Source organism: Rhynchophorus ferrugineus, unplaced genomic scaffold, assembly GCF_030347505.1.
Source record: "Rhynchophorus ferrugineus isolate W39M unplaced genomic scaffold, kcgeb_rfMv2 rfM10, whole genome shotgun sequence".
Taxonomy (NCBI): Eukaryota; Metazoa; Arthropoda; class Insecta; order Coleoptera; family Curculionidae; genus Rhynchophorus; species Rhynchophorus ferrugineus.
In genome coordinates, this window is record NW_027472589.1 from 12,306,358 (window position 1) to 12,318,891 (window position 12,534).

The 12,534-nt window shown below is 30.4% G+C and overlaps 2 protein-coding genes across 6 annotated transcripts in view; both read right to left on the bottom strand.

The window, feature by feature from the left end:
* Window positions 1-12,534, bottom strand: part of Nca (neurocalcin homolog) — a 244,420-nt gene that overhangs the window by 130,719 nt on the left and 101,167 nt on the right. The gene's annotated exons all lie outside the window — the stretch shown is intronic.
* LOC143204071 (neuronal calcium sensor 2) overlaps window positions 1-12,534 on the bottom strand; it is a 196,953-nt gene that overhangs the window by 121,270 nt on the left and 63,149 nt on the right. For 3 of the 5 annotated variants that reach the window (XM_076416524.1, XM_076416521.1, XM_076416523.1), the window contains exon 2: window positions 10,684-10,741. The exons of 1 other annotated variant lie outside the window; for it this stretch is intronic. Coding sequence is in view for 1 of the 4 variants with exons in the window: in XM_076416520.1 (XP_076272635.1) it covers window positions 3,955-4,031 (77 nt within the window). In the remaining 3 variants the exon portion in view is untranslated. Of the gene's footprint in view, window positions 1-3,954; window positions 4,105-10,683; window positions 10,742-12,534 lie in introns of those variants that run through there. One more of the 5 variants, XM_076416520.1, reaches the window with a different exon arrangement.

A 12,534-nucleotide genomic window follows, 5' to 3' on the forward strand; every position in this document is an offset into this window, starting at 1 on the left:
TTGAAAACGTAATATCTGAGTAATATTTTATTTTCGCAACATATAAACTTAAAAATCAGTCAAATTATGATAGAAACATCAATTGTCATATGGCAACGTTACTTAATATAATACCGAAATATAAATGACAATTCTCGAATAACCGTTGATATAAATAGTCTTCGTATCAGTTCGGCTCCGAGATTCGATCAATATATCACAGAGAAAGGAATATATTTCCTGTGTTACCGTAAGATCTATTTATAGGGCAAATCTGCCTGATTTATGTTCATGTATATATGAAAAAAATATCTTTTTATTTTCCATGTTGATGTACTACCCTCAGGATTCAGGTGAAACCGTTTGGGGTCATTTCTTAAACTTTCTTTGTTTAATATATATATATATATATATATATATATATATATATATATATATATATATATATATATATATATATATATTGTTTTATATGGATAACCAAATATCAGGGTTGTCTTTTATGTTTCGGGATTTATAATCCAAAGGAAAGATCTACATCAGTTATTATTTACAAAATTTTATTGTTTTAATTTCTATAACAATAAACACTTTCAAAAGAAAAGGCTATATCATAATACAGTATTGTTACTTAACAAATAAAATTTAGAATAATGATAGAAATAGTTTTAAAAAGTAATCATATTAGCTAATATCTTTCAGTTTTCTTTTATATTATATATAAATATTATATTACAAATTTTCGGTATTCTATACTATATACATCTCTATTTATTCCAAAGTCAACCTTTCTAATCAGATTAAGCGCAGGACATTCTGATCTAACTGTATATTATTTTAGTAACTTAATTAACATTATATATGTATCACTACATAGTATAAAACAAAGTCGCCTTTTCTGTCCCTATATCCCTATGTGCGCTTAAATCTTTAAAACTACGCAACGGATTTTGATGCGGTTCTCAATAGATAGAGTGATTCAAGAGGAAGGTTTATATGTATAATACATGCATAATATACTAAGGCAACATTGCTAATTTTAGAGGTTTCTAACGTGATGTCGTAAATTAACCTATTTTTTTAGGCTTATTTAGCAATTAGCAAAAACGCTGCCTAACCCTACGAGTTAGATCAAATTAATGTACTACAGTATTGTACACCATAAAAAGGTCTACAAAAAAGTCCGCGATGGTATATGTTTATCTTTTAGGGATAACCCACATTAACCATTTTTATTGTTTACTTTTTACGTGAGAAAATGGCTTATTTACGAAGCTATTTTAAGCAATACGGCATTAATCCTTATCGAATTAAGTACCTTAAATACAGTGTGCAATTAATATAGATCAATATGGTTCCTTACAGCATGTAAATTAAACAAATATTTTCGGAGATATTACAAATTTAAAATTTGCGTTTAAAAATGTGTAATGTAATAAAAATTGTATGAATTTAGATATTCCAAAGATAGCAGGAAATCTTCATAGTAAGTATAGGGGAAGAGGAATTGTTTTACTCCAAATTTAATGCGTGCAGGCCAAGGGCAGTAATGAATGAACCAAAAATACTGGATCGATTTTAATCATGTTTTCATTGAGTGACATAGGCATATATATTTTATGCCCGTGCAAAGTCGGAGCGGGCCGCTATGTTTTTATATACAACGTTCATATTTTTTCTGTAGTGTATTTAATTTAGTATCAGCATTGCACCCGTGCGAAGCCGGGGCGGGTCTAGTAATATGTATAATTTATAATATATTAATTTTAATATATATAATTCTCTTGTAAGAACTATACCCTTAGTTTATAGAAACTATTGGTATTGTACGTATATCATTATATATTTACTCTAAATTTATATAGTTCTTACAAATTAATCTTTACTTATTGTACAATATTATTATTGCTCCTTTGTTTTCTCTATAAAAATATTAATCTAAATTATTTTCAGAGCTTTAAGCTTTTGTAAATCGTCAATGTATTTACTACATTTTATGATTTTTTTTATTGTATTCATTTATTTAATCTATATATAACTATACACTATTTTATGTTACATAATATTTACTTTATAATATATTAACTTTAATATAGGCCATAAAGAACTACATCTTTAATATAGAGAAATTATAGTATAATGTATGTATATCAAATTAATTTTTCATTGCTTTACAAGCTTGAAATTGCTTCTTTAGCTTACTCTATAAAAATATTAATCAATATTATTTTCCGAGCTTTTGTTAAGCAGGAGTATATCTACTTATGTTTTTATTTTAGTTATTTTTTTTACGGATTTAAAGAACATATTAATAGAACATACAATATATTATCGTTATAACCAAGACGTTTTTAAATAAAACTGCATTAACATGAAGGCATGCATCCTTGTAACACATACATCAGATTTGTGAATATCGATAATATTAAAATCGGTATTGTTTATTCGTTCGAATTGTTTAACTCTAATAACCTCGATAACCAAAATTTCTATTTTTAACCCTGACTGAGTTCTTTCAATTTATTGTACGTATTGAATACTAAGTACATTTCTCAGAAACTCATGTATTTTCTGTTATTTGTTCCATTTCTCGTCGAACAAACTCAGTTTTGTTATTATTATTTTCAATTAAATAATATAAATACAGTTGGTCTGTATCTTATGCCAGCCACATTTCGTTAATTATATATTAAAAGTAAAACTGTCATATATATTTCAAATTACAGCTCTATTAAGTGGTATGCAAGATGTCATTGTTATATCAATATTTTTACTTATGTTATTATTTTATACCATTATTTTGCATGTAGTAAGTTAACTAGTGCTAGAAAAACGAATATATTTGACTGTAATAGGAAAAAATTGCCGACATATATGATATTGATAGCAAAAATGATACAAGGTTGACTATTAATTACAGGTTTTCGAAATTCTCTCATTGTTCCTTAATATATTTTAACCCCATTATACTTTTTTTAGTAATTAATCAAAAAAAAAAATAGATCACTCCACTGCGTTATAAGACAACATATAAATTAAATAATCTTGATGTATATAAATAATAGAAAATGTAGTATCAGAGTTATGTTTTATGCACGGAAATGGATATCTCATATGATCACTATTCATATATCGTGTCCAAATATTGCCTTATCCCAAAATAAATTAAAATAGCTTCAGAAAGTGTCTGTTTTTCTGTAGTAGTTAATTGTTTTGCCATAAAAATTGATACATCGAAAAGTTATAATGCAATAATAATACAAATTTATTACGAGCCTTAGAGACAAATACATTATATCTGGTTATATTTCGTATTAAAACCACGTTTTATTTTAAAGAAACTTTTCAAAACATGTAACTTGCACAAACAGTAACAATACAAAATATAATATTAGGGTTACCTTTCTGTAATTTTGGTAGTACTATTTATATGCAGTTTTTATTATAGAATTTATTTATTTATATGCTAGGAGAATAAAATTATTCGACCTCATCAGGAGAAAATAAGCGAAATAAATATATCAGGGTTGTTTTTTATATTTCGGGATTTGTAGTTAAAAAGAAATCTTCATCTACTTTAATAATCATTTACAGAGCTTTATTGCTTATTTGATTTTTTTCTTGGTCGTTATTACATTTTTAACTTTTAAATCCCCTGTAAATTAGTTCATGTAAAAATAGACTGCATTAAAGGACAGTAGCCGATACAGATGATATTGGCGGTGTACAATGGTACAAAAGTATTGGAGATCAAAAATAGCTCTAATCATTTCTGCAGTAGTTAATTGTTTAGCGACGAAAAAAGTCTAAGCTAGATATACAACTATCCTCTTTATATTAAAATGGATTGGTCTGTGAAATGAAATGGTCTGTGATTGTTTACAACACTACTTTGAATATAAAATTTAATCTTTCTACATTTCAAATATAAACCAGTCGAGTTTCTTTTAAATTACAAATTTCAATAAGACTTACGATGCTCTTAGTTCAAACTGTTGGTGCGCCGAAGACGATCTAAAGCCCAATTTCGACAACCACTTGAAAATACACATTGTTAAAAACACTTATCGCGTAATAATCCGACAACTGAACTGTAATGGACGAGCGTTGGTTAATAAAAGTTCTTGCTCAAAACAAACATGACAAGCACCTAAAACGAATCGAACACTCGCAACAGGACGTGACGTATGTCGTTTCGTTAAACTCTTAAAGGTCTCCTTATTGCAGTCTGATCGTTCCGTACGTGATGCCACTGTTTACGTCCTGATTTTTCAAAAAAAACGAACGATATTCGCCGAATTATGTCATCGCCACGGAATTAGAAAATAGCGATTGTTTTTATGGCGCCGAAAGAATGTGACACTGGTCAGAAACGCTGGGAAATTTTATGTCCATTGAATCGGCCGAGAAAGTTGCAATTCTTTGGAAAACGTCCAAACGATCGAGCGACAGTTCTAACGTGGGTTATTGTGATGTTATAACACTAGCTTGGTCACAAACCGATATTTCGACGTTTTTCTCCGACCTATTATCGGTAGTTTTGTTTCCAGACTTTGTGTTTTATGTTTTATGGCCTTGAAATGAACATATATAAAAGAAAATTCAATTGCAGTTTTTGTTACAACTAAAAGAATAATCGTCAAAATAATGCTGATATTCTTGCGGAAAAGACATACTAACAATTGTTAAATCGCTTCGTTCCAAATTGTTTACTAATTAAAGTGATTCATAGTAGATTTATAGTAGCAACTAATTAGTTGTAATTATTAGATAGATTAAGATATGATTGAAAAATGAAACGTATACGATATAATTCCGTGATAAGCTAAAGTTATGTCCTGTGGCTGATGTTTGATATATGGAACGTTGAAAGTGATCTGATGGATGACACATAAAAGTTAATGTTGATTTTTTCAGTTTAAAAAAAACTAGACTGCCAAGGAAGACTTTTTGACACCAAAAATATGAAATCTTCTAATTTCATTGACCAGGACATATTGGAAAGTATTGCTATAGTGTAGATTTTTTAGATGTTATGAGAACTTTATGTTATTATTATTTAAGACTATAAACTCTGTGCCAATAAAGATAAGATATGGGAATCAAATATAATTTTCAGTACACTCATACGTGCTCATGCTTTTCCTGATTATTTTTAATTATTTAACAAACCATCCGTTATACCTTTTTAATCAATGCCAAAAACCATATTCAGGAATGTATTCGAAGTGCACCAAGTGAAAATTATTCCATGGGCATTCCAAAATATAGACGCCATAACCTTGCCAGCCGACTGTTGCGTTTTCCCACGCTTTGGAGCATGTTCATCGTGTGCAGTCCACTCGGATGATTGTCGATTGGACTTCGAAGTGAAATGATGGAGCCATATTTCATCCATCGTCACATAACGACGAAAAAACTCGGGTTTATTACGCTTAATCATCTTCAAACACTGCTCCGAATCTTCCATTCGTCGTTGTTTTTGGTCAAAAGTGGGCTCGCGCGCCACCCACTTTGTACATACACAGGTGCTCTCTTATACCCAAATATTCGTGAGTGATCTGACTTACACGATCAGTTGATATCTTTAGAGTGTCTGCTATTTCATTCAATTTCAATTTACGATCATTCCACATCATTTTGAGGATTTTTTAAATGTTTTCGTCGGTAACAACCTCTTTTGGGTGTCGACGGCGTTCACCGTCTTCGATGCTGATCTCACCACGTCTAAACTTAGTATACCAATCCTTGATGGTTGATTATCCTGAGGCAGTGTCCGGAAAATCGGCATCAAACCAAGTATTTTTACTTCAACTGTATTTTTTCCCTTTAAAAAGCAATATTTTATCAACACGCGAAATTCCTTTTTATCCGTTTTTTTTTACAATAACAAAAGTTGCTTCACTCAAATGCTACAATTCACAAACTAATGATCCGACAGCTGTAAAAGTTATACAAGCATCTTTTGAGAGTTAGGGCTAACTAAAAAACATATGGATTTAATTCTAGTAGCGCCATCTATGTGTCAGGCCTAGGATTTTTCAATTAGCCTTTAATATCCACTGGGAGTGATACCTATTATAAGAAGATGTGGCTTAATTGATTTATTTTGTTTTTTTGATAAACATTTTTTAATAGCACAATATATGCCTAAATTATTTAATTGCCTCGAAGAAATCGGTCATTATTTTAAAAATTAATTTTATACCGTAATGGCTTTTATCTAAACCCAATTTTATTTAAGATACGATTGATAGAGCTATTTATGGATAGTTTGTAGGTAAGATACATTGCTTTTTCGGCATGTATGACACAAAAACGACCAGCAATAAATGTAAAATTAAAAATTGTTCGATAAAGAAACCACATCAATAATAGGTGTTAAATCGCTTAGCACCGGAGATAAACTTATGGCTTTACAAATCTAAACTATTGATATATACGGACTCCATTATGATTCATACTGAATCATAATAGATTGCGTGAGTAGGATGATTCAATCTTCATAAACCAGAAGAGAAAACCGCATAATGTTATTTCTCATCTGAATGTTAATACTATTACTATTATTATTTATATTCATAGTTTATAGGAAACAAACACGTAACAGGTCATATGTTTCTAGTATATTTTTGACGCTCATTTATGTTTGAGTTTATTTATTATTACACTTTATGGATACAAAATAATTTTAATTAAAATTTATTTAATACAAATAATTTTAAAAAATATATACAAGAATCACATTTTGCTCATATTTAAGGAGGTCAAATCAACAATGTGTGATACGAAATCATCTCTAACATCAATCACAATTTAAATAGATGGTGGTTAATAGATGATAAACTTTTGAATCGACCTTCTAACTTTTTCGATATTTATTCAAAGTATGTTGAAGTTTCTTTTATCGTTAAAGATGTTGCATATGTTGTACACATACACAAATAGTATCTTTTCTTTATTTTTTTTTGTAAATAACATTTTTTACATTTCTTTCTTATTACTTATCCTGCTTTCTTATCCTCTCGTGATTTCAAAACATGTTCGCTGATAACGGCTCTGGAAATAGGTTTGGACGAAGCCTTTAGTTGCCTTTTTATGACAGAAAATCGAGATTGCTTGAATATTTATTGTAAAGTTAGGGCACGTTTCATATATATTTTTCCACTTTTAGGACGAGATGGCCCTGACATATGGATATTTTCTCTCGCCATATGCAGTTCTGTGATACATATGAATCAAAAAGGAAAAATCGAAACCGAGTAGGATTCAATGACTCAACTATACTTCAGATAATGTCAATGCGGGGACGCTGCTGGTGCCGAATAAAATACACGGCTTAGAAAGACCACCGCATATATAATGCGCTGGAGCGCCATTGGCGTCTAATGAAAGCTTCACATTACGCGCTAGCCCGTTATTGGCAGCGAACGTGTTAAGCATCGCATTTTGAAAACGTTACAGATATCAGACTATAACACTGTCTTTATTAGTATATTTCCTCTTTTCTAAGAGCCGCCATGTTAAAGAAGAAAGTTAAATTGCCCTCCAGGAAATATCACTGATTCCAAGAACTTAACCCCCGTACTTGCTCTACTGGATCCCGTTGATATTTACAATAGACAGCTATCCAATACTTCCTAATACTTCTCAAAGATTCTTAGAAAAATGGGACAAGCCCCACATATCTCATATCAGTGAATGAAGTGCCATCATCAGCGAAGATTAGATCCGCCAAGGAGCTTTATAAGCATCACATTGAACGCTATATGCGTTTTTAAAGACTTTTCGCATTCCCGCTAATTTCATCCACTCTTATGTTGAAAAGCAATGAAGAGATGCCACTTCCTTGTCGAACACCGACTCTGATCTCAAATTAATTTGGTAAATAATTTCGCACCCGCCCACTGCTAATAAAACCACCGTAACATCATCATCATTTGATGATTGAGATTGAAATAATGATTTATACGGATATTTTAAAAACAAGTTTATCTTCTTTGAGTTTCACGAGGTCGGATAATATTTTAAATAACGACTTCTGATTGTTTTTCGATGCCCCTTTTGGGGCGTTATCGTTTATTTTCCTTCGGTGTTGAAATTTATGCCGATTCCCACTCGGAATAACAAAACCAGCGTCGTTTTATGTACTGATCGTTAATTCGCCAAATCATTATCCTATTTACGTTTATTTTTTCTTTCATAAAATATTCTTAATCGCTCAATTGCGGCGATTTTACGATCCGTTAAAATTATTTATGCGGTTTTCCGTGAATCTCGCTGTTTAATAATCAGACTCAATCTTAAGTTGATCGTTCTTGTTTATCAGGTTAACAGAGTTGAAATATCTCAAGAATGATATATATTTTTGATATATACGGTTCGCCAACCTTATGAGCATATACACAAAATCCCCTGTAGACCAATAACATTTATATATCAATTTGCTCATTATAAAATATAATATATATGGAACTCAATAAAAATTAAAAAATAATCAAACTCACAAACAAGATTTTTAACACAAAAAAAGCATTTTAAAATAAAATATGTACCTAATAATCATTGTAATAATTAAATAAAAATAAACAAAAGCCTTATTTAACCTATCTACTATACGTATTTTATATTATACTATATACACACAATTTAACTTAATATCTACCTAAATCTATTTATGTATTTACAATATTATTTTGACTACTACCAACTAATTACTTTGAAGTCGGTGCCGAACCCAAACAATTATATTTAAGTTAGATTTGTTTTGTTGGTAATTTAATTTTTTGGATATGTCACAAAATTATATTATTATTTAATATTAATATTTATTATTAATAAGGAATCTTTTTTGAAGTCGGTTCAATTCTTTTGTTCAAATATTTTATTTTTCTCTTTTTAGTGTTAAATATTGACTCAATACATTACGCAGTTATTTTATTTAATATTACAATAGATAAGCCAAGTAAAGGTGCAGCGCGTATGAGGAAAAATACGAATAAAGAAACAGCGCTTCTGGTCCGGGGTTTGCTACCTAGCCTAGGTGATTTGAAAAATGCTCTAACAACAACAAGAAGTCATTGTCCCCGCGGGCAATTTGGGGGCTAAACGCTTTAACTATTACACTATAGAACCAGTCATCTACAATATTTCTACGAGGTCTTATATGTTACAGTTAGTGCTTAAAAAGCAAACTGAATGGCTTTTGCACCGAACGACTTCTGAGTTCCCATCAGATCAGTTCAGCAATAACATCATACACAAATATCTTATTATTTTAGATAAAAAATGTGTAAAAAATATGTCTAGGATCCTAATCAACAGATCCTGAATTGGTTCCAATGGGGCCACCTAGGAGGTACACTCTTTCAAAAAAAAGAATTTTGAAAATCGGCCACAATTGACGGAGAAATCAGCAAACATGCATTAAAATTATATATATATATATATATATATATATATATATATATATATATATATATATATATATATATATATATATATATATATATATATAAAATATATATATATACAGCCGAACATAGAACCGTCTGCTTTTTCGAAGTCGGTAAAAAATATATTTTAGTTATGCAATGTTAAAGCATATTATAGGGGAAAACAAGGGATGTTGCAGTTTCTGCAATATGTGATAGTTCAAAAACTATATACTGTATTTGTTCTAGGTAATAAGTGCTACGTTTGAGGTTATCAAGAAAGAAACTCACTTTTGAAAATCGAAAAAACTATTACATGAAATTTTTTGGAAACTAAAATCTTTATTAAGAAATTCCTATACAATTAATACCAATTTTATTGCAATATATCCATAGAAATAGGTCTACCGGATTTATATTGAGCCCCCTGTGTATTACATCTTCGTAAAATCATATCCTTTCCTAAGTACATGCTCTCATCTCTAGTATTACACGTGGTCCTATCCTAATGAAACCAAGTGTTTCCACTGCACGCTTCTGATTTTCAAACGGTTAAAAAAGTAAGAAACTCCGCCAGTATAGCCATATACAATTTTACATTTCCTAAATGGATTTATTTCTGGAACACTCCTTATATATTATCAAATATAAGAACTTTAATAAAATACCCTTAATTAGAGCTTCAAAATTACAAATATATAAAAATTATCCCATAAAAAACCTGTTCACGTTACTCTTTACTATATTTTGTAGAAATTACCACTGCAATTACCAATCAAAGATCAATGAAGATTATTTCCAAATACTAGATTTCAACACTGGTTCCAGGTCACCATAACTCTATTATTACAAAATTAAATATTACATAATATGTTTTCATTCGTAGTAACCAAAAATAAATTCACAAAATTGTCATCGAAAATATTTAATCCGCCTGGACTGGCAAAGAAACGAATACTCCTGGAAATATCTTCAACTCCGTAACACCGACCTTCAAAAGTCCGAGGGTTGTTAATTTAAATAAGTTAATAATAAATAAAATATATTAAACACCGAAAATATACGATTATTCTATCCATATTATGTTATATTTGTTCTGTTATATTTAACATATGTGTCGATGTGTAGTCATATTTATTTATTTATTTTAGTATATTTATGTTCATTTAATTAGTTCCTATTATTTACTGTTTGTTTATCTTATTGGTACTTTATTTAAACTTGATATAATTCAAGCTACTTTATACAAAATACAACCAACGATACATACCAACTGAACTGTTTTTATTGTACTAGTGTATGACAACTGCTACTGGTTTTCCGCTTACCTGAAAGAATAAAATGAATAATTAAAAATTTGATTATTAAAAACATATATTTTTATATGACATGAGATATCTATGTAGTTTCATATTGTATTTCAAGATAATGAATTAATGGTGAGAAAATTTCACTGCTTTTTAGCAAATAATTCAAATATTAAATATAGAAATGTACATATATATTTTTAAGAAATTGTCATATTCATTGTTCCTAGATAACTATTAATGATTTATTTGTACTAACTCTTTCTATCCTTTTTATATTTCAGTTTATTTAACCAGTTCATATCGAGCCTTAAGTTTGTTAACATAACATTTTCTATTTAGGGCTTCTCGATCCAAATGTATCAATCGTAATACATAACGATATAACATGATTGATATGAACTTCGAATTCCTCATCTCCAAACTATTTCCATTCAAAGAAATGTCTTTATCGATTATTAAAATATCTTTACATTTTAAAATTTTCTTAAAATTAAATTAATTACTTTTCTAGCATCTGAAAAGTAGCTAAAATACTAATGATTCTTAAACCAGGAAAAATACCAGGAGATGTGACCTCTTACTGACCTATAAGTTTATTAACGATAATCTCGGAAGTTTTCGAGAAACTATACATCAAGAAGCTAAACTATATAATAGAAAAAAGAAAAATTATTCCAGAACATCAGTTTGGGTTTCGCAATAAGCATGGGACTATAGAACAAGTGCATAGCTTGTAAACAAAATAAACACTGACCTAAATGCCAAAAGATATTCTTCGGCTGCTTTTCTAAATATATCTCAGGCTTTTGACAAAGTATGGCATACGGGCTTGCAGGTTAAACTAAAAAAACGTCTCCCTCATCCGGACTATCAGTTACTAAAATCGTATCTCACTGATACACGTTTATTGTAAATCAAGGCGATGAACATACCGAATTAAATCCCATATATTCAGGAGTTCCGCAAGGTAGTGTACTGGGTCCAGTACTGTATCTTCTGTATACGACCGATCTGCCCACCACAAAAATAACTACTGTAGCAACATACGCAGACGACACAGCAATCTTGGCATCCCATGAAGATCCGGTCACAGCATCAATAAACCTACAAACCCACCTGGATCAAATACAATTATGGTTGAAGACATGGCGCATTAAAGTCAATGAAACAAAATCCACCCATGTAACGTTTACCCTGCGTAGAAGAACACGTCTACCAGTGAATATCAAGCATCGTCAACTCACCCAAGCAGAGCAAGTTAAATATCTTGATATGCACTTAGATCGACGCCTAACCTGGAAGAAGCACATACTCTCTAAACGAAAACAACTTCGACAGAAATTATATGAAATGTATTGGCTCATCGGGCGCATATCCAAGTTATCACTAGATAACAAGGTGTTGCTGAGGTGAGTCTATACTCAAGCCCATTTGGCCATATGGAATTCAACTATGGGGTACCGCTAGCAAATCTAATATATCCATCATTCAAATAAGGTGTTGAGTGACGTTGTTGATGTCCCGTACTATATTTCAAATAAATTGATACAACGCGATATTCCTCTAGAACCTATAACGAGTCTAATTCAACGTGTTTGTGCGAAGTACTTCGAAAGAGTGTCAGTGCATCCCAATGTACTCGCTAATCAGCGAAATATGCGACGTGATAGTGAAGTGCGTAGACTAAAACGTTTAACACCACCTGATCTGATTACTGGACTTTAGAATAGAGCTTTAAAATAAGACTAATTAATTAAGATAATATTTCATACAGAAGATCGCTTAATGAAGTGATTTTTTCTTCATGCCAT